The sequence below is a fragment of the Onychostoma macrolepis genome, chromosome 09 (genome assembly GCF_012432095.1).
Source record: "Onychostoma macrolepis isolate SWU-2019 chromosome 09, ASM1243209v1, whole genome shotgun sequence".
Classification (NCBI taxonomy): Eukaryota; Metazoa; Chordata; class Actinopteri; order Cypriniformes; family Cyprinidae; genus Onychostoma; species Onychostoma macrolepis.
Window position 1 is genome coordinate 21,904,261 of NC_081163.1, and position 23,192 is coordinate 21,927,452.

The 23,192-nt window shown below is 39.6% G+C and overlaps 1 protein-coding gene across 1 annotated transcript in view; it reads left to right on the plus strand.

Moving 5' to 3' along the window:
* si:dkey-11f4.7 (piezo-type mechanosensitive ion channel component 2) overlaps positions 1–23,192 on the plus strand; it is a 718,195-nt gene that overhangs the window by 357,092 nt on the left and 337,911 nt on the right. Inside the window, 1 exon segment of the mRNA XM_058786444.1 lies at positions 19,271–19,379. Coding sequence (XP_058642427.1) covers positions 19,271–19,379 — 109 coding nt within the window.

The following is a 23,192-nucleotide window of genomic DNA, read 5'->3' on the forward strand; positions in this document are numbered from 1 at the left end:
ATGATCACATACGAAAAATTTGGGCAAAAAAATCCCATAGACTTAACATTGGCATAAAATTTGTGAGATCATTTAACTTAATTTGACTCGGAGCAAAAGCCAATCATAAATCACCATAGACACTTCATAGCGCCCTAGCAACCACTTACAGCACCCTAGCAACCCAAACCCAAAAAGCCATATCTTTCAATCTGAATATCATAGAGACATGGGGTTGGCTCTTTGACTCAGCAAACAATAATCATGAATCACCATAGACACTTCCTAGTCACTCCCTAGCAATGTCACTAACCCAACCGAAACAGGTATATCTTCAAATCTGAATGTTATAGACATGGGGTTGGTTTATATTATTCATATTGGCACAGCCTTTAGTATTATCATTGGCAGCTGCCAAACCACCCCTACAGAGTACCTAGCAACCATTTATCAAGTCCTATATCTTTGCATCAGAATGTCATAAACTTGGGAGTTGGTTCTTTTGACTCATGCTAACAAATATGACTTCAAACATCTACACATCTAGCAGTGAATAGCTACATCTAATAGTGATTAGCTAAGTGCTAATTCAAACTAAGAACTCTCTAAAACTCCATAGTAATGATCTGTGACAACTAGTAACTGCCTAGCAACACCTAGCAACCATCCTGGGTACCCTAGCAACCACCCTGAATACCCTCGCAACCGCATAGCAACACCCTAGCAACCATCCCAAGTACCCTAGCAACCACATATTAACATCCTAGCAACCACCTGGCTACCCTAGCAACCACCCTGATTACCCTAGCAACCACATAACACCTTAGCAACCACCCTGATTACCCTAGCAACCGCATAGCAACAACCTAGCAACCACCTGGCTCCTAGCAACCGCTGCAGTGCCGTGGAAAACACTCATGCCGACCTAGCAACTGAGTGCTGAGTTTTGCCACTGCAAGCACTCACATTTTCTTCAGGAAATGTACATTCTAATATTATTATTACTATTCGCCCAGACAAAACTTGACGCTACTCCTCCTGCACCTTTTGTAGACCCATGAATGAGATGTCAAATCATCGACACATTGAGGAGAGGTGTGCTATATCTTTTATAAGTAATTGAGTGTACGATGTTCGTCTGGTGGACGAAAAATTTGGCGAAAAAGTCCCATAGACTTAACATTGGCATAAAATTAGTGAGATTATATCTTTGGATCAGGAGGTCACAGAGACTTGGGGGAGGGCTCATTTGACTCAGCCTATCAAGCAGCCAATAAGTACTGACATGACAACTTCATAGCTATGCCCTAGCAACCACTTACAGCACCCTAGCAACCGTAAAATGACATTAACAAACAATTTTTCAGCACAAAAACATTGTAGAAACATGGCGTTGGGCTCTGTTGATTCAGACTGTCAAATAGTCTTTAAATATCATCCAATAAATTGTATAGTCACACCATAGCAACCATTTAGAGTACCTTAGCTACTGAACAAACACATGAATAAGCAATTTCTCAGCACCAGAAAGTGGTATAGATATGGGGGTGGCTTCTTTTGTTTGGGCTGAAAAACCAGTCTGTAAGTATCACCATGGCGACTGTGCAGCTACACCCTAGCAACCACATAGAGAATCCTAGCAACCGTATATCAACATAAAGAAGTCATATCTCAGCTCCACAACATCATACAGACATGGGAGTTGGCTCTCTACAATCGCGCGGAACACTGTAGTATCTGCCCAGCGCCGAGTTTTGCCACTGCAAGCACCACTCACATTTTCTTCAGGAAATGTACATTCTAGTTAAGTTGGCTTGAGAAAGCCAACTTACTGAAATCCTATTTAAACTTCTTCTTCTTATTATTATTATTCTTCTGAGACTAAATTTACAACTCTAACTCCTCCTAGAGCTTTAACTCTACAGACTCCAAACTCAGCCCGGATCTTCAGACTGGTCTGACTTGAGTTGCTATATCTTTTCTAACTGATCAGACTTACGGTTTTCATAAAAATGAAGATTAAAAATCATAAAACTCCCATAGACTTACAGTGACGGAATGTTCAGATGAGCCCTGACCTTGCCAGCTCCAACTGTCAAAATTTAAATCTAAACACACTGAAGCCCATTAGACTCAATCAGACTTCCCTTCTATGTACTATTTCTAACCCATTCAAACTCATCTATCTATCTATCTACTTATCTATCTATCTATCTATCTATCTATCAGCCTTCCCTTCTATGTACTATTTCTAACCCAATCAAACTCATCTATCTATCTATCTATCTATCTATCAGACTTCCCTTCTATGTACTATTTCTAACCCATTCAAACTCATCTATCTCACACACACACACAGACACGCCTCACACACACACACACACACACACACACACACACAAACAAACAAATAAACAAACATAGACCTTTCAATCATAAGACCTGTTTTTCCTGTTTACACCTGTGTCCTTTGGGGGCAATATGACCCCAAAATTGAAAGAGTAATTGTAAAACATTTATAAATTTTTAATCATACATATAATATATCTTTTTTGTTTGTTTGTTTACTTCTCATCTATACATTAATGCTGTGTTTTGGGAGATATGAAGTACTTTTGTACCTGTTTACCACAAAAATCCTCAGCTACACCATTAGCTTGCATGTGAAATATTACATTTTATGAATAAATCATAAATGATGATCTAAATTTAATTTAAACTGTTTCTGGATATTGATCTAGGTGTTAGGTGTACAATACTGCCATCTGGTGGTTAGAGAAAAACTTGTGGAAATCACAGATTTTGAAAGAATAGTGTAATGACCATATATATCCAGCAGAGGCCCATAGAGAGCCATTCATTTTCTGGAAGTGGTCAGTTACTCCTCTCACATCTTTTCTGATATATATTTTTAATTATATATTGAAAAATTATAAAATACATTAAAACAGTATTTTTCCCAAAGGTTAGAATTTGTTTGTTTGTTTGATGTATTTTGAAGTGCTCGCTTTGCAATAATGCCACAAAAACTTTTTTTTTTTTACATAAATGTAAATAAAATCAAAACGAAGAAAAAAAACTAAACTAAAAACAACAACTGCAATAAGCAGATATGAATGGCGGTATGTGTGTAAGAGAGTGTGTGTGTGTGCGTGCGTGAGTGAGTATGCTCGTTCCACATTGCATTTGTGCTCTAGTATCAGGCTTTGATTTTGTTGTGTGGACATTTTCAGATTTATGCAGAATTTATTGATTTTATTTGCCAATTTCTATAAAAATTCGTGTGTGTGCATCTTTTCTACATTGCATTTGTGATCTAGTACCAGGCCTTCATTTCTGTGTGAAATTTTTTTCAGACCTATGCTGGATTTATTATTATTTTTTGACAAATTAAAAAAATATATATAGATTTTCATTTTCATATTGACCCCAAAGACCATATTAGTAAAAAAAAAAAAATTACATACCTTCAGAACAACCGAATCAAGTCCTTTTTTTTTTTTTTAGCAACTGAACAAACACATGAATAAGCAATTTCTCAGCACCAGAAAGTGGTATAGATATGGGGGTGGCCTCTTTTGTTTGGGCTGAAAAACCATTCTGTAAGTATCACCATGACAACTGTGCAGCTACACCCTAGCAACCACATAGAGAACCCTAGCAACCGTATAGCAACATAAAGAAGCCATATCTCAGCTCCACAACATCATACAGACATGGGAGTTAGCTCTCTACAATCACGCAGAACACGGTAGTATCTGCCCAGTGCCGAGTTTTGCCACTGCAAGCACCACTCACATTTTCTACAGGAAATGTACATTCTATTAGTGGTGCTTGCCAAAGGCAAACATCACTATTGTTATCTTGCATACTTATTATTCTGCTTCTTCTTATTCTTCTTCTGGACAAAACTTTTCGCTACTCCTCCTGCACCGTTTGTCACAGACCCATGAATGAGGAGTCAAATCGACCAACTCATTGAGGAGATGTGCTATATCTTTTATAAGCGATCTGTACGATAATCTGAGTCTACAAAAATCCCATAGACTTAACATTGGCTATTGAGCTCAAATCTCTGAAACTATGAATCACCACATTTGAGACTATCAAGCTGTAGAACATACCCGCAATTATAAGTTGCTCTCACACCAAAATTGCCCATGACATACTATGGTGAGACGGCCCATGAAACAGCACTTTTTCCTACTATGGTAATTTACATAGGAATTTTGCATTGAAAATAACTCTGCATCACAATATCATAGAGACATGGGGTGGGCTCATTTTACTCAGCCAACCAATCAGACTCTCAGGATCATTATGAAGCTATCAAGCCACGCCCTAGCAACCAATTAGAGCACCCTAGCAACTGATCCCATAGACTGCCATTATAAAAGCCCAGATGGATATCTTCTGATCACAGTGTCATAGAGACATGGGGAGGGCTCATTTGACTCTGGGCAGCAAACAGCCAATCATGAATCACCATAGACACTTCCTTGCCACGCCCTAGCAACCATTATCAAGCACCCTAGCAACCCAAACCCAAACAGCCATATCTTTCAATCTGAATATCTTAGAGACATGGGGTGGGCTCATTTGACTTGGGGCAGCAAACAGCCAATCATGAATCACCATAGACACTTTCTAGCCACTCTAGCAACCAATGTTGAGTACCCTAGCAACCCAAATCCAAACAGGCATATCTTTAAATCTGAATATCATAGAGACATGGGGTGGGCTCATTTGACTTGGGGCAGCAAACAGCCAATCATGAATCACCATAGACACTTTCTAGCCACTCTAGCAACCAATGTTGAGTACCCTAGCAACCCAAACCCAAACAGGCATATCTTCAAATCTGAATGTCATAGAGACATGGGGTTGGTTTATATTATTCATACTGGCAAACAGCCTTTGAGTATTATCATTGGCAACTGCCAAGCCACTTCCTAACAACCAAACAGAGTACCCTAGCAACCATTATCAAGCACCCTAGCAACCACCCATAGACCTCCATTGAAAACAGATCAAAAGGGATATCTTTGGATAAAAGTGTCATATAAACATGCAGGTTTTGCTCTTTTGACTCATGCTAACAAATAGGACTTAAACATGCTACACATGCTAGCAGTGAATAGCTACATGCTAATAGTGATTAGCTAAGTGTTAAATCAGACTAAGAACATACGAATAACTCTATAAATCTACATAGTAATGATGTGTGATAACTACCAACCGCTTAGCAATATGCTTAGTAACCTCCCAGTTATAGAGGTGTGCTATATCTTTTTAAGCAAGCGGACCTACGATGTTCACACAGCGGACGAAAAAGTGGGCAAAAATCCCATTGATTTACAATGGTGGAATGTTTGTGAATTTGAATCTCAACTGTCACTTTCTCACACACACACACGCAGGCCCTTAGAGCCTTCTCTCTCTCTCTGTAACTCACACACTCATTTGACTCCTCTTTTAAGTAACCAATAAGTAATGACCTATGACCTTCATAGCCACACCCTAGCAACCACCCCGGTACCCTAGCAACCACCCCGGGTACCCTAGCAACCGCATAGCAACACCCTAGCAACCACCCCGGTACCCTAGCAACCGCATAGCAACACCCTAGCAACCACCCTGGGTACCCTAGCAACCACCCTGGGTACCCTAGCAACTCCTTAGCAACACCCTAGCAACCACCCCGGTACCCTAGCAACCACATAGCAACCGAGGGGCAAGTTTTGCCACTGCAAGCACCACTCACATTTTCTTCAGGAAATGTACATTCTAGTTAGTGGTGCTTGCCAAAGGCAAGGCATCACTATTATTCTCTTGCATACTTATTATTATTATTCTGCTTCTTCTTCTTCTTCTTCTGGACAAAACTTGATTCGCTACTCCTCCTGCACCGTTTGTCACAGACCCATGAATGAGGTGTCAAATCGACCGGCTCATTGAGGAGATGTGGGCTATATCTTTTCTAAGCGATCGGCCCTATGATGTTCACACAGCGGACGAAAAAGTGGGCAAAAATCCCATTGACTTACATTGGCGGAATGTTTGTGAATTTGAATCTCAACTGTCACTTTCTCACACACACACACGCAGGCCCTTAGAGCCTTCTCTCTCTGTCTCTGTAACTCACACACACTCATTTGACTCCTCTTTTAAGTAACCAATAAGTAATGACCTATGACCTTCATAGCCACACCCTAGCAACCACTTACAGCACCCTAGCAACCACCCCATAGACCTCCATTGAAAACAGATCAAAAGGGATATCTTTGGATAAAAGTGTCATATAAACATGCAGGTTTTGCTCTTTTGACTCGTGATCGCAAACAGGACTTCCCTCATGCATGCTACACATGCTAGCAGTGAATAGCTACATGCTAATAGTGATTAGCTAAGTGTTAAATCAGACTAAGAACATACGAATAACTCTATAAATCTACATAGTAATGATGTGTGATAACTACCAACCGCTTAGCAATATGCTTAGTAACCTCCCAGTTATAGAGGTGTGCTATATGTTTTATAAGTAATTGAGTGTACGATGTTCGTCTGATGGATGAAAAAATTTGGGCGAAAAAGTCCCATAGACTTAACATTGGCACAAAATTAGTGAGATTATATCTTTGGATCAGGAGGTCACAGAGGCTTGGGGTGGGCTCATTTAACTTGGCCTATCAAGCAGCCAATAAGTACTGACATGACAACTTCATACCTATGCCCTAGCAACCACTTACAGCACCCTAGCAACCGTAAAGGACATTAACAAACAATTTTCCAGCACCAAAACATTGTAGAAACATGGCGTTGGGCTCAGTGGATTCAGACTGTCAAATAGTCTTTAAATATCATGCCATAAATTGTATAGTCACACCATAGCAACCATTCAGAGTACCTTAGCAACTGAACAAACTCATGAATAAGCAATTTCTCAGCACCAGAAAGTGGTATAGATATGGGGGTGGCCTCTTTTGTTTGGGCTGAAAAACCAGTCTGTAAGTATCACCATGGTGACTGTGCAGATACACCCTAGCAACCACATAGAGAACCCTAGCAACCGTTTAGCAACATAAAGCCATATCTCAGCTCCACAACATCATACAGACATGGGGTTGGCTCTCTACAATCGCGCAGAACACTGTAGTATCTGCCCAGTGCCGAGTTTTGCCACTGCAAGCACCACTCACATTTTCTTCAGGAAATGTACATTCTAGTATTATTATTACTATTCGCCCTGACAAAACTTTTGGCACGCTACTCCTCCTGCACCGTTTGTCACAGACCCATGAATGAGGTGTCAAATCATGCAACATATTGAGGAGAGGTGTGCTATATCTTTTATAAGTAATTGAGTGTATGATGTTCATCTGGTGGATGAAAAAATTTGGGCGAAAAAGTCCCATAGACTTAACATTGGCACAAAATTAGTGAGATTATATCTTTGGATCAGGAGGTCACAGAGGCTTGGGGTGGGCTCATTTAACTTGGCCTATCAAGCAGCCAATAACTAGTGACATAACAACTTCATAGCCACGCCCTAGCAACTACTTTAAGCACCCTAGCAACTGTATAACAACATTAACAAGCCGCTTCTCAGCACCACAATACTGTAGAAGTGGAGTTGGGCTTTTTTAACTCAGACTGGCAAATAATCTTTAAATATCATCCCATAAAATGTATAAGCACACCCTAGCAACCATATAGAGTACCCTAACAACCGTACAAACACATGAATAAGTCATATGTCAGCACCAGAAAGTGGTATAGATATGGGGGTGGCCTCTTTTGTTTGGGCTGAAAAACCAGTCTGTAAGTATCACCATGGCGACTGTGCAGTTACACCTTAGCAACCGTATAGCAACATAAAGAAGCCATAACTCAGCTCCACAACATCATACAGACATGAGAGTTGGCTCTCTTCAATCGCGCAGAACACTGTAGTATCTGCCCAGTGCCGAGTTTTGCCACTGCAAGCACCACTCACATTTTCTTCAGGAAATGTACATTCTAGTATTGTTATTACTATTCGCCCTGACAAAACTTTGGCACGCTACTCCTCCTGCACCTTTTGTCGTAGACCCATGAATGAGGTGTCAAATCATGCAACATATTGAGGAGAGGTGTGCTATATCTTTTATAAGTAATTGAGTGTACGATGTTCATCTGGTGGATGAAAAAATTTGGGCGAAAAAGTCCCATAGACTTAACATTGGCACAAAATTAGTGAGATTATATCTTTGGATCAGGAGGTCACAGAGACTTGGGGGAGGGCTCTTTTGACTCGGCCTATCAAGCAGCCAATAAGTACTGACATGACAACTTCATAGCTATGCCCTAGCAACCACTTACAGCACCCTAGCAACCGTAAAGGACATTAACAAACAATTTTCCAGCACCAAAACATTGTAGAAACATGGGGTTGGGCTCTGTTGATTCAGACTGTCAAATAGTCTTTAAATATCATCCCATAAACTGTATAGTCACACCATAGCAACCATTCAGAGTACCTTAGCAACTGAACAAACTCATGAATAAGCAATTTCTCAGCACCAGAAAGTGGTATAGATATGGGGTGGCCTCTTTTGTTTGGGCTGAAAAACCAGTCTGTAAGTATCACCATGGTGACTGTGCAGATACACCCTAGCAACCACATAGAGAACCCTAGCAACCGTTTAGCAACATAAAGCCATATCTCAGCTCCACAACATCATACAGACATGGGGTTGGCTCTCTACAATCGCGCAGAACACTGTAGTATCTGCCCAGTGCCGAGTTTTGCCACTGCAAGCACCACTCACATTTTCTTCAGGAAATGTACATTCTAGTATTATTATTACTATTCGCCCTGACAAAACTTCGGCACGCTACTCCTCCTGCACCTTTTGTCGTAGACCCATGAATGAGGTGTCAAATCATGCAACATATTGAGGAGAGGTGTGCTATATCTTTTATAAGTAATTGAGTGTATGATGTTCATCTGGTGGATGAAAAAATTTGGGCAAAAAATCCCATAGACTTAACATTGGCACAAAATTAGTGAGATTATATCTTTGGATCAGGAGGTCACAGAGGCTTGGGGTGGGCTCATTTAACTTGGCCTATCAAGCAGCCAATAAGTAGTGACATAACAACTTCATAGCCACGCCCTAGCAACCACTTAAAGCACCCTAGCAACTGTATAACAACATTAACAAGCCGCTTCTCAGCACCACAATACTGTAGAAACGTGGAGTTGGGCTTTTTTAACTCAGACTGGCAAATAATCTTTAAATGTAATCTCATAAACTGTATAAGCACACCCTAACAACCATATAGAGTTCCCTAACAACCGTACAAACACATGAATAAGTCATATGTCAGCACCAGAAAGTGGTATAGATATGGGGGTGGCCTCTTTTGTTTGGGCTGAAAAACCAGTCTGTAAGTATCACCATGGCGACTGTGCAGTTACACCTTAGCAACCGTATAGCAACATAAAGAAGCCATAACTCAGCTCCACAACATCATACAGACATGAGAGTTGGCTCTCTTCAATCGCGCAGAACACGGTAGTATCTGCCCAGTGCCGAGTTTTGCCACTGCAAGCACCACTCACATTTTCTTCAGGAAATGTACATTCTAGTATTGTTATTACTATTCGCCCTGACAAAACTTTGGCACGCTACTCCTCCTACAAAGTTTGTCGTAGACCCATGAATGAGGTGCCAAATCAACCGGCTCATTGACGAGAGGTGTGCTATATCTTTTCTAAGTGATCGGGCGTACGATGATCATACAGTATGCGAAAAATTTGGGCAAAAAATCCCATAGGTTTAACATTGGTATCAAATTTGTGAGATCATATCTTTGGATCAGGAAGTCACAGAGGCTTGGGGGTGGGCTCATTTAACTTGGCCTATCAAGCAGCCAATAACTAGTGACATAACAACTTCATAGCCACGCCCTAGCAACTACTTTAAGCACCCTAGCAACTGTATAACAACATTAACAAGCCGCTTCTCAGCACCACAATACTGTAGAAACGTGGAGTTGGGCTTTTTTAACTCAGACTGGCAAATAATCTTTAAATATCATCCCATAAAATGTATAAGCACACCCTAACAACCATATAGAGTTCCCTAACAACCGTACAAACACATGAATAAGTCATATGTCAGCACCAGAAAGTGGTATAGATATGGGGGTGGCCTCTTTTGTTTGGGCTGAAAAACCAGTCTGTAAGTATCACCATGGCGACTGTGCAGTTACACCTTAGCAACCGTATAGCAACATAAAGAAGCCATAACTCAGCTCCACAACATCATACAGACATGAGAGTTGGCTCTCTTCAATCGCGCAGAACACTGTAGTATCTGCCCAGCGCCGAATTTTGCCACTGCAAGCACCACTCACATTTTCTTCAGGAAATGTACATTCTAGTATTATTATTACTATTCGCCCTGACAACATTTCGGCACGCTACTCCTCCTACACCATTTGTCGTAGACCCATGAATGAGGTGTCAAATCGACCGGCTCATTGAGGAGAGGTGTGCTATATCTTTTCTAAGCGATCGGGCGTACGATGATCATACAGTATGCGAAAAATTTGGGCAAAAAAATCCCATAGACTTAACATTGGCATAAAATTTGTGAGATCATATCTTTGGATCAGTAAAGTCACAGTGGCTTGGGGGTAGGTTCATTTGACTTGGCCTATCAAGCAGCCAATAAGTAGTGACATAACAACTTCATAGCCACATCCTAGCAACCACTTAAAGCACCCTAGCAACCATAAAATGACATTAACCAAAAATTTTCAGCACCAAAAGATTGTAGAAACATAGGGTTGGGCTCTGTTGATTCAGACTGTCAAATAGTCTTTAAATATCATCCCATAAACTGTATAGCACACCATAGCAACCATTTAGAGTACCTTAGCAACTGAACAAACACATGAATAAGCAATTGCTCAGCACCAGAAAGTGGTATAGATATGGGGGTGGCCTCTTTTGTTTGGGCTGAAAAACCATTCTGTAAGTATCACCATGACAACTGTGCAGCTACACCCTAGCAACCACATAGAGAACCCTAGCAACCGTATAGCAACATAAAGAAGCCATATCTCAGCTCCACAACATCATACAGACATGGGAGTTGGCTCTCTACAATCGCGCAGAACACTGTAGTATCTGCCCAGCGCCGAGTTTTGCCACGGCAAGCACCACTCACATTTTCTTCAGGAAATGTACATTCTAGTTATTATTATTCTTTTTCTTAGACTAAAATTTCTGACTGCTACTCCTAGAGCTTTAACTCTACAAACTCCAAACTCATCCCAGATCTTCAGACTGATCTCGCCGGGTGTGCTATATCTTTTCTAACTGATCCGACTCACGGTTTTCATAAAAATGAAGATTAAAAATCATAAAAAATGTCATAGACTTATATTGACGGAATGTTCAGATGAGCCAAGACCTTGCAAGCTCCAACTGTCAAAACTTAAATCTAAACACACTGAAGCCCATTAGGGCATCTTTACACAGTCGATTTAATGCTGCTCTAAAGCGGGTCTGTGTCTGCTCAGAATTCAGTGTAAAGACGCAATGCCGCATAAAAGCAGACCTAAAATACGCCGGGTCTGACCCACCTCAGTCCCTAGTATCAAAGACGACGCAATGCTGTTTTGATTCAGTGAAAATGAAACGCGAAACAGTGCCGCTCTAAACAGCGTCGTTGTCATGACAACCCAAAGGACGCCTGTCTGTTCGAGCCAAAAACACCGCTAGCGCCATTTGTTTTAGCTAACATTAATTAAAAATAAAAAAAATGTCTACTAATAGGGGAAACAACTGGTCCAACAAAGAAGTAAAGGAGCTTCTTTTAATAAGAGCAGAGGAGGAAATTACCCGGCAAATTGACGGAACTGTAAGAGACAGCAATGTATACTGTACTATTGCTGAGAGGCTTCGACTTTGCGGTGTGCAGAGAGATAAGAAGCAGGTTACGGCTAAGCTCAAAAGTCTTAAAAGTGTTTACCTAAAAACAAAAGACCACAACAACACGAGTGGCATGACTGCCAAGTCATTCGCTTATTATGATCTGTGTGATAATATCTGGGGACATCGTCCCTGTGCTTTGCCGGTAAATGATGTTGGATGCTTGACACAGACAGAGGAAAGAGCGCAATCTCCAACTGACAAGCCATCCCCCTGCGAAAAAAAGAAAAATGTCTAAGGCAGACCATGCTCAGGCAATGAGTGCTGCATTCCTAAATCACCTCAACGAGTCAGAGGAAAAGTTCTTTGCCAGAGAGGAACAACTACTGCAAATGCAGAGGGAGTGGGAGAAGGAGGCAGAACTTCAGCACAGACAAACAGTGTTGGAAATGACCAGGGAGATGCGGGCAATGCAACAGTATGCTGTTAGTCAGTTTGGCAACATCTTAGCAAGTATATTTCCTCCACATGGTGCCCAGTCAACCGTTCGTCAGCCCTTTACTCACCAATGGAGGTCTGGAACATCATCAGTTCATGTTGCCTCACGAGATGCTGCACCATCCACAGTGCCACACAGTTATAGTGATGAGGAGGAGCCTTATGAAAGGGTGATGACCTACTTATAAAACCTTGATGGTGACTAGGCTTGTAATGCAGGCATTTTACTTGATTTATGTATATTCTCATTTAATTTTTTTAATCCAGTATAACTAAGTTCTGAAGCCTGAAATGTTAAAGCATGAAAAAAATGAGTACTGTTCATCAACAAATGAATGTTTGAATGAATTTATTTATTATTAATTATATTATTTATTTAATAGTTTTAAAATGTATTTATGCATTTATAGAATGTTGTAATTATTTTTCTGTATTATTTATTGTTCTGTGACTAAACCCCATACTTGTAGTAGCCTATTTGTTCAATTGTTCAGACTTCTGTTCTATTGTAGTTGTCTGTATTAATCTGTTTTATATTTTAAAAAAAGTAACAGAACAAAACAAATGTAACAATTACTTTAAAAACATTTTCGCTGAATTCATTAATGCCACGTTTACAATTTTTGTTGCAAACTTAAAGTTTTACAGTTTACATTAATACAGCAACTGGTTCCTGCAAACAATGGTCAGCAAGGCATCACGAATGGAAACAGCAGATGCACTGTCATCCCTGTTGTCAACAACAGGTCTTTCCACGCATTCTTGGGGACATGCCCAGTTGTCCAGGTATTGCTCACGGTGGAATTCACAGAAATTATGCAGAACACAGCAGGCCAGCACTACATCTGACACAGTGTCAATGTTAATGTCATTTCTCTTCAGTAAGCATCTCCACCTTCCTTTAAGGCGTCCAAATGCATTCTCCACAACTATCCTTGCCGAGCTCAACCGATGGTTGAAGTGTCTCTTTTCTTGGCTGAGTGTAACACTGTTAGGGAATGCTTTGATCAGCCATTTTTTCAAGGGATAGGCCGGATCACCGATTACATATAGATGTGTTTATATGAGGGGAACGCTAGAACCCTGCTTTTCAGCCCGGGCCCAACAGGTCCCGACTTTTTTATGCCTCTAGGGCCAGGCTTCGATCGGGTCGCAAAGATGAAGATGATGATCCTGACTCTCCGTCTCCTCATTAGATGCGCCTTTAACTGAAAATTGAAAATTGAGTGTTTAATCTTATCATTATACATTACTGACACTCTATCCTCTAATTTGATACTGTTAAGTGCTTTGACACAATCTGTATTGTTAAAAGCGCTATATAAATAAAGTGACTTGACTTGACTTTAGAGAGAAGTGCATCTTCACGGTTTTTGTTTTCGATTTGATTTATTTCGTTAAGTAATAATTTAAAGCTTTCTATAGATATATTTATCATGTCTGTGAGGCATGTATTCGCTGACTTTCGGTTCATTTTTGTGAAGCGCTACTGTTCAAGACAAGACGGCAGAAAGCGCATCATTGTTTTCTTAAAAGCACGACGTTTTGTTGATATTGTGAGTTCACACAAATAAAAGTAGACCCTTTACAGTTCCGAATGATGTATTACTCTTACCTTTATGACCAAAAATTACGGCGTATTTTAAGTTGTTTCCATTGAAAAAAAAAATGCAATTGATTGCGCTGGTGCCTCCATGTCCTGTGCTTTAGCTTCCACACTCCGCACAAACTATCAGATGCAGCACACATTTATCTAGGTTTAACGTTTAAACACTGTTATATGCTTGAACTGTTATAGTATATCTATAGATTTTATTTTAGGCAAGTCGTGATGATTTGAGAAGTCTAAATTGATCAAACATAGGCTATGATTAGCCTGCCGGTCTGCCGCTGGCCGCTTGGTCGTTACCATAAGAAAGAACAAAAAAATGCTCCAAACGTTTTTCTAAATTAACTTAAAAAAATTAAACGAAATATAATCACTTTGCCATTACATACAAAACTGAACTATTTTAATAGCTGAAACAGTATTATAATCTGATTTGGGAGAATGAGAAAAAAGACGGGCTCGACTCGGGCCAGTAATTCTGTTAAGCTGTCGAACACATGCCAGGCTAGGGCGTAAATTTCTACCGGGAACGCGATCGCGATTTCTACCGAGGGGGATTCTACCAGAAAGTGATATGCATGCAGGGGGGAAACCAACACCCCCCGGACTGCGATCTGTAGGGATTGGGACCCAATCCAAACCCAACACAACCCCACCCCCCACCGCAAACCAGCAAAAGATAAAGAAGCAAACATGTAGGCCTACTAGAAAATGTATCTGTATCTAAGTTCATTATTAGCCTACTCTTGACAGAGAGCTGGTTTGGTTTTTGAGAGACGCGCAACGCGGCTGTTTGATTGGTGATCGCACTGTGCTTATTCCATTCATTAGTGTAGCCTATCATATTGTAGCCTATAAGGTTTAAATCATTGCCTTTTAAATATACACAAATACTAGAACATGTATGATGTATTATTTTAGGTAATATTACTCTTGCCAATCTCTGATATATGAGAGATGCACGGAGAGGCAACAGCAAGCTGTGTTTGATTTGCGCTCAATCTTTTCTTCCATACACTTCACACACTCATCATTCCGTGAATTTAGAGGTTTGTGTAAAATATTGAGCTGATCCCCTGGCTCAACTGTGAATCTAGCAAACACGGCTAATATTTGGGCAGAATTATTCATTATCCGTTATTCGTTTTAAAAGCCATTATCCGTGCCTTTCCGAATAAGGTACTCGGCTTCGGGCACACCCCTAATTGTCATATTATTCTAATTTATTTGATGTAAAAAAAATTCATTAAAGAGGAGATACAAAAGGTAAAATGTAAAAAAACCCCAAAAAAACAACTGAAAATCAGTTGCCCCCTATGGGAAAGTTCATTTCTGACACTGGCTTATTGTTCGAAGTGTTATTTCAGGGTTTTGATATGTTCTTATAACTCAAACGAGTTCACCTTCAAATTACGACGTGAAATTCACATTTTACCAAAGTCAATCACTGAAACAAGCACTCTGAGAAACAAATTGTCAGGGATTCTATGACAGAGGACTCACATGCAGGATGAGTGATCACAGTTTATTTACAACACTACTGACATGACAAGAGATGGTGAGGAGAGGATTGGACACAGCTCAAACAGAAGGCAGGGATAAGACTTGTAGACAGGCAGGCTGAGTGAACGGCTACAGAGTCCAGTCCAGGATGGCAGTCCGGCAGAGAGCATTGAAGGCAGCGCAGCTGGGGGCAGCAGGTTAACAGGTTAAAACCCTGTAGTACTTTTCAAAAACTTGTAGTAATTTTCACAACATGAACTTGGAACAAAATGAGGGTGCAGAAATCGTGACAATTTTCATTTTTAAAGTAGACTATCCTAGCCATGCATTTATGCTGATGTCAGCTAAAAGGTTAAAATGTTGAAAAGTAAATATAATGTAGTGCTTACACGTGTCCTACCTTGTGTCTTGAAAACATCTGCTGACTCGTCCTTTCAGAATGTTAATAGACATGACAGGATTATTGTTCGAATGACATCAAGGCATCATATTTTTGTCCTTGAAGACAGAACACAAAATCAGGGCGATTTAACTCACAATTAAGCAACATTTATGGACAGTTTATTATTATTATTATTATTATTATTAATACGACAGCTTTAAACCACTGAAAACCTAGCATTAACGATTACCTGACACCTTTATACAAACTCAAAGCAACTTCAGGATATGTGCAAGTGGAAAAATAACACAAAATATATTTTTTTATATATATAATCCATATTAAGAAAGTCTACTATAACTAGAATTTTAAAGTCTTAACTGATAATCTTCTGAAGCAATACAAAATGACTTTGAATCATAGACAGACTGAAATATAACATGTTATTCACTTTGCCAATACAGCCTGAATCAAACATGGTGGCACACTACATTACATCAAACATCATAGGTCCTTGGATGTCATGATTGTCATTCATGTAGTGTGAAAGAACCAATATTTCTCTGGGCTGTGTATGCATGAGTTGATCGATGTTTAGGTTTCGATTTCAGTCTAAAAATAGTGTATTGCTTCAAAAGCCCCACCCCCATTTGTGCTGCAAGACATTTCTGTTCATCATTACATCTGGAAAAATAGCAGTTCAGTTAAATAACGTTAGCAAAACAGCCATCATAAACGCTCCTTGAGTTGGTTTGTTTGCAGGGGCTTTGGCTAATATAATAAACTTAATTAGCATCACATGGATATGCTAGATGAAACTGGTGAAGCGGATCATAAATAATCATTGACAAAAAGTAAAAATATATATAATTTAATGAATGGGTGGGTTTGTCTTACCTGCTGCTTTAGTTTCTGTGGTGCAAGTGACGGTTAACTTAGAGATGTGGAAGATGGTCTGTCAGCCATCTCCATGGTTTAAAAAACAAAAGTCACGGGACGTGTTTGTCTGTGTCCAACTGAGAAAAGCACAACATTTTGATGCAATGGTTGAGTTGGTTAATCTTCAAATAATAAGATACGACAATAAATCATAAACATTCAAAAGTGCTTTAAATAGGAATAAAGAAGTTTGAAATGCTTACCTGTTCTTTTTTATGACCCTTTGAGTGAGCTATGAGCTATATTAAATTAATTTCTTGATTGAATTGATTGAAACAAGCCAAAAAGTAACGGTTTCAAGTCAGTTTAACATGATGCAGTTGTGTTTGAATGGGAAACCTGATATAATGGTGTTAAATCAAAATTAAATAAAGTATTTAAATAAAGTGAACAGCATCAATAAATCTTTTTTTGTTTTGTTTTATGTTTTTTTAGTGTACACAGCAACTCATTTTCAGTTAATTGTTATTTCTACCTCATTCCAGTCACAGAACACTTTATTTTGAGAGCTGTTTAAGTGAGAGAACATCCGTCCAGATTAGGGGAATTGTCATGTTTAATAATTTATTTTATGTAAACAATTTATTATTTATATATTTATTTATTTTGCATTGAAAAAAAGTTTTGATTTTTGTTTGTATATGCTGTCAATTATAGTTTTTAGAAAGAAAATCGGTATCGGCAGGGTCACACAAAAAGATTGGAAATCAGAATCGGCCAAGAATATTGCAATCAGTGTATCTCTAACTTTAAGGTTGTGGGTTTGAGTCTCAGTACCTAAGTTGTTTAAGGGGGGAGTGAAAGAAATGGCGCTCTCTTCCACCTTCAATACCCATGACTGAGGTGCCCTCGCACAAGGCACTGAAACCCCCAATTACTCCCCAGGCGCTGCAGCAAAAATGGCTACCCACTGCTCCAGGTGTGTGTTCATGGTGTGTGTGTGTGTGTGTGTGTGTGTGTGTGTGTGTGTGTGTGTGTGTGTGTGTGTGTGTCTTTACCACTCACCTTCTGTGTGCACTTGGATGGGTTAAATGCAGAGCACATATTCTGAGTGCAGGACATCATACTTGGCCACATGTCACATCACAAGTTCTTTTTTTCTTTCTTTTTTCAATCAGTTCTACCTGTGCTTTGCCGATTCAAGTCCACATCAGTCAGCTTGTCCATCTGTAGATAGAGTCTCCACTCAATGCATAGCATCATCTGATGCAAAAGTATTTCCATTGTGCAATTGAGGTCGCCCGGAATAAGAGTGGCACACAGTGACTGCAGTCACTGCTGTCTACAGTGGAGGAGATGGCATGCGAGTTGTTAATTCATCAATAAGAGATCCTTGGTGAGAACAGATTCCACCTAGGACTGATAAGAGTACGTACAGGAAGTGAGTGTATGAGGTGAGTTAGGACTTTGGTAAGATAGAGCTAAAAGAGAATGCATAGCTACATAGCATTACCACCCCTTGTAATATTCCAACCTTAAAAGGTTAAATGAGAGCATGCAAAGAGAAAGTTTGTTCTCCCTGCGTTGGATGACATTCTTCACAGGTTTCTCCAACATGGATGCAGCGAGTGGGTTCTGGCAGATCCCTCTGTATGAGAAGACTCAGACTCACAGCATTTATTACGCTGCTAAGGAGATTTTGCTTCAAGAGGCTATCTTTCAGCATTACATCAGCACCCAAGATTTTCCAGAGGAAAATGAAGGCACCGTTATATATATGATGGCATCTTAGTGTACGGGTCTGCTATGGAGAAATATACAATTTTGCTGTCCAGTGGTCTCATTGTTTAATTTTGCAGTTTTTGTATTGCATTAGTTTTGAATATTTCTCATGGGCATGTAATTTTTTTTTGACTTTTCAGTGTGAGTTAAATTTATTTTTGGCGCATTTTACCTGTAAAAGAAAACCTGCTTAATAATTATGCACACCTGAGTATAAGGCATTTTTCACTTCTAGCCCTTGTTAACAATCATATATCACTTATAAATTATTAAATACAAAATTAATAGTAGTTATTAAGATGGATGTGGTTTGGTATTGGTAAAATGTGCTTAAAAAAAAAAAAACTCTCACTCCGGAGGGTAAACCCTTTGAAGGGATTAGGGCATAGGGATGAGCCCTTCCGAATGGAACGCAGGGTATATATATACCATGTTCTCTCAGCTTTTGTTTGTGCAGGTTTTGTATGTTATACAAGATCTGCTATCTTGACTCAGAGCTTTCCATGACACAATATCCACTTGCAATAGTAATTATGCATGCACTGTATATGCACTGTATATTCCACTCAAGTACCTCATTAATGATACTTGAGCACATAAACTTTCATAATAATTTTGTACACACTGTAGTTAACTCACAGCAGCATATGTATTGTAAGCTAGTGTGGATGCAAATACAGCTTCAAGACATTTTCTTTTTCATCAACAGTTGGCCTATGAGGCTTGGGTGGCAGGCTACAAGGCAGCGCTGAGAGACCATGAATGTCAAGAGAAAGAAGAGCAAATGAAAGTCAAAAGACAGTTGCACAGACAAGAGGGTACAGTTTTTTAACTATGTTTGCATGGAATATTGTGACTGACTTGTGTTATTTTTAGTTCCTTTACACCTTTTACTCTGGTTTACTCTGTGACTTCACTATACTGTATAGTCTGATTGTTTGATCTTATTCCATCCATTTCAGGAAATCTCTGGACTGTTATTCGAGGCAGCACTTTCACTTCCCGTAAAATCTCTCTCTCTCTCACTTTTTTGTCGTTCCTGATTTTATATTAAAACAGAAAAAAAAAAAATATATATATTTTTATTAATTCAAGGTAAAACTACTAACAAGCAATCTAGGGGACCATAATAAAGAAAAATCCTATCTTTATCCTAGGTAAAATCTGTTGATCTTAAGTTTTGTTTTTGTTTTTTCCTCATTATTATTATTATTATTTTCAAATTTGTATTATAGAGGCAAATCCTTACTTGATATAACAATTATCGAAAACCTTTAAGATCTTAAATCCTGTTTGTAGAAAGTTTGGGTAAAAGCATCTGCCAAATGGATAGCTATAAATATGAATTTAAACCTGGAATTGGCTTAAAAAATCAGCTCCATTGATTGTTACATAATAGCACGTTTATAAAGCTTTTCCTTTGAGTCTTTGAAAAGTTCTGCATACAGATGAAAACATCCTCAAAATGATACCCATTCACACGGATCCTCAACATTTACTAAATATGCTGTACGCCAGGCCAGTAGTTGGCAATGTCACTTTGTAAAGAAACACTACTCTTGCGCAAATACCTATCATCACAGTTTTCAAAATTCACATTTTTGTATATTGATGATAATGTAATTGTTTTCAAAAACTTGAACACTGACACCCATTTGATCCATTGACGTGCTGTATCACATGCCTTGTCAGTTTTGTGTGCTTGCTTGGCCCTTTGTTGTGTTAAATGGTAAAGCATGTCCTGTTTAATTCAATTATGGTATATCAGATTGGTAAAAAAAAAAAAAATAAAAAAAAATAAAAGATAGAAATGGTTAGTATACCGCAGCAGAGAAGTGATTCTACCAAATTGCTGGCGACTCTACCTGTGCGACTCCACCGAGTAATAATCCTGGAAAGGGACAGGAGTATTGCTTCTTATTCATCCTCTTTTCTACAATTTATTTCACTCCTGTTTTTATTTTTATGATTATATACTTTGTGTTTCCAAACCCCTACTATTACAAACCACACACTGTAGGCAGCGCAATCCAGATAACCTGCACATTTTGCCTATGTCTGCTAATACACTACTTATTTTCCTATTGGTCTCTGGAATTGCCAGCCTGTGGTAAACAAGGCAAATTTCATTACATCTATTAATAGTCATTTAAGGCTCAACCTCATGGCCCTGACAGAGACCTGGATCAAACCAGAGGAGACTGCTACGCCTGCAGCCCTTTCCAATAATTTGTATCTATTTTTTTTCCCCACACACCCTGTCTGACTGGAAGAGGTGGCGGTATGGGTCTGCTTATCCCTAAAGATTGGAAATTTAATCCTTTACCATCTTTGGGTATCAACAGCTCCTTTGAATCACATTTAGTTACTATCACCCACCCACTTAAAATCCATTTTGTAGTTGTTTATATCACCCCCAGGTCTGCTAGGTAAGTTCTTGGAGGAGTTAGATGTGTTGCTCTCAAACTTCCCTAAGGAGAGCACTCCTCTGGTTATGCTTGGGGACTTCAACATCCACCTAGATAAACCTCAGGCTGCAGACTTCCACACTCTGCTTGCCTCTTTTGATCTCAAGTGTGTTTTAACTGTGGCTGCTCACAAATCGGGTAACCAATTGGGCTTTATTTACAAATGCCACTGCTCCACTGATAATGTGCGGTTTACTTCACTGCACACCTCGGATCACTTCCTCCTCACTCTTAACTTCAACATAGTTCCTGACACAACACATACTCCTCCACGTCACCTTTTGATGCAACCTACGCTCACTCTCTTGTCTATGTGCTATGGTTCATCTTCACTTCCTTCCCTTAATCAGTTCTCATCACTTGATGCTAACAGTGCTACTGACACTCTGTGCTACACTCTGATGTCTTTTTTAGACACAGTTAGCCCCTTCTCTTCCAGGCCAGCCCTTACCACCCCTTGGCTGTCTAATGTTCTCCACGAGCATCGTTTTAAACTAAGGGCTGCAGAAACGGTGTAGCACAAATCAAAAAATCCTACTGATATTAGTGTGTATTGGTCACTCCTCTCCTCCTTCTCTGCTAATGTCTCCACTGCTAAAATGACATACTACCACAACAAAATTAACAATTTGTCTAACTCTCACATACTTTAAAACATTGCCACATTCTTCGTTAATAAAATTATAACCATCAGTGCACAATTCTCCACACCACAATCTTTCAAACACATCTTGCCAGCAAACATACATTCACTCACTTCCTTCTCTCCAGTCTCTGAGGCAGACATCTCCAAACTCATCCTTTCCAATCTTCCTACTACTTGCCCGCTTGATTCTACTCCATCTCATCTCTTTCTAGCCATTTCTCCTTCAGTTGTACCTGCACTCACTCACACCATTAACACAATCCTTCACACTGGTGAGAGAGAATACAGGTGCTGGTCATATAATTAGAATATCATCAAAAAGTTGATTTATTTCACTTCAATTCCATTCAAAAAGTGAAACTTGTATATTATATTCATTCGTTACACACAGACTGATATATTTCAAATGTTTATTTATTTTAATTTTGATGATTATAACTGACAACTAAGGAAAATCCCAAATTCAGTATCTCATAAAATTAGAATATTACGTAAGACCAATACAAAGAAAGGATTTTTAGAAATCTTGGCCAACTGAAAAGTATGAACATGAAAAGTATGAGCATGTACAGCACTCAATACTTAGTTGGGGCTCCTTTTGCCTGAATTACTGCAGCAATGCGGCTTGGCATGGAGTCGATCAGTCTGTGGCACTGCTCAGGTGTTATGAGAGCCCAGGTTGCTCTGATAGTGGCCTTCAGCTCTTCTGCATTGTTGGGTCTGGCATATTGCATCTTCCTCTTCACAATACCCCATAGATTCTCTATGGGGTTAAGGTCAGGAGAGTTTGCTGGCCAATTAAGAACAGGGATACCATGGTCCTTAAACCAGATACTGGTTTCTTTGGCACTGTGTGCAGGTGCCAAGTCCTGTTGGAAAATGAAATCTGCATCTCCATAAAGTTGGTCAGCAGCAGGAAGCATGAAGTGCTCTAAAATTTCCTGGTATATGGCTGCATTGACCTTGGACCTCAGAAAACACAGTGGACCAACACCAGCAGATGACCTGGCACGCCAAACCATCACTGACTGTGGAAACTTTACACTGGACCTCAAGCAATGTGGATTGTGTGCCTATCCTCTCTTCCTCCAGATTCTGGGACCCTGATTTCCAAAGGAAATGCAAAATTTACTTTCATCAGAGAACATAAATTTGGACCACTCAGCAGCAGTCCAGTCCTTTTTGTATTTAGCCCAGGTGAGACGCTTCTGACGCGGTCTGTTGTTCAAGAGTGGCTTGACACAAGGAATGCAACAGCAGAAACCCATGTCTTGCATACGTCTGTGTGTAGTGGTTCTTGAAGCACTGACTCCAGCTGCAGTCCACTCTTTGTGAATCTCCCCCACATTCTTGAATGGGTTTTGTTTCACAATCCTCTCCAGGGTGCGGTTATCCCTATTGCTTGTACACTTTTTTGTACCACATATTTTCCTTCCCTTTACCTCTCTATTAACTCTTTCCCCACCAGCGTTTTTTTTAAAAAAAAATGCCAGCCACCGCCAGCATTTTTACATTTA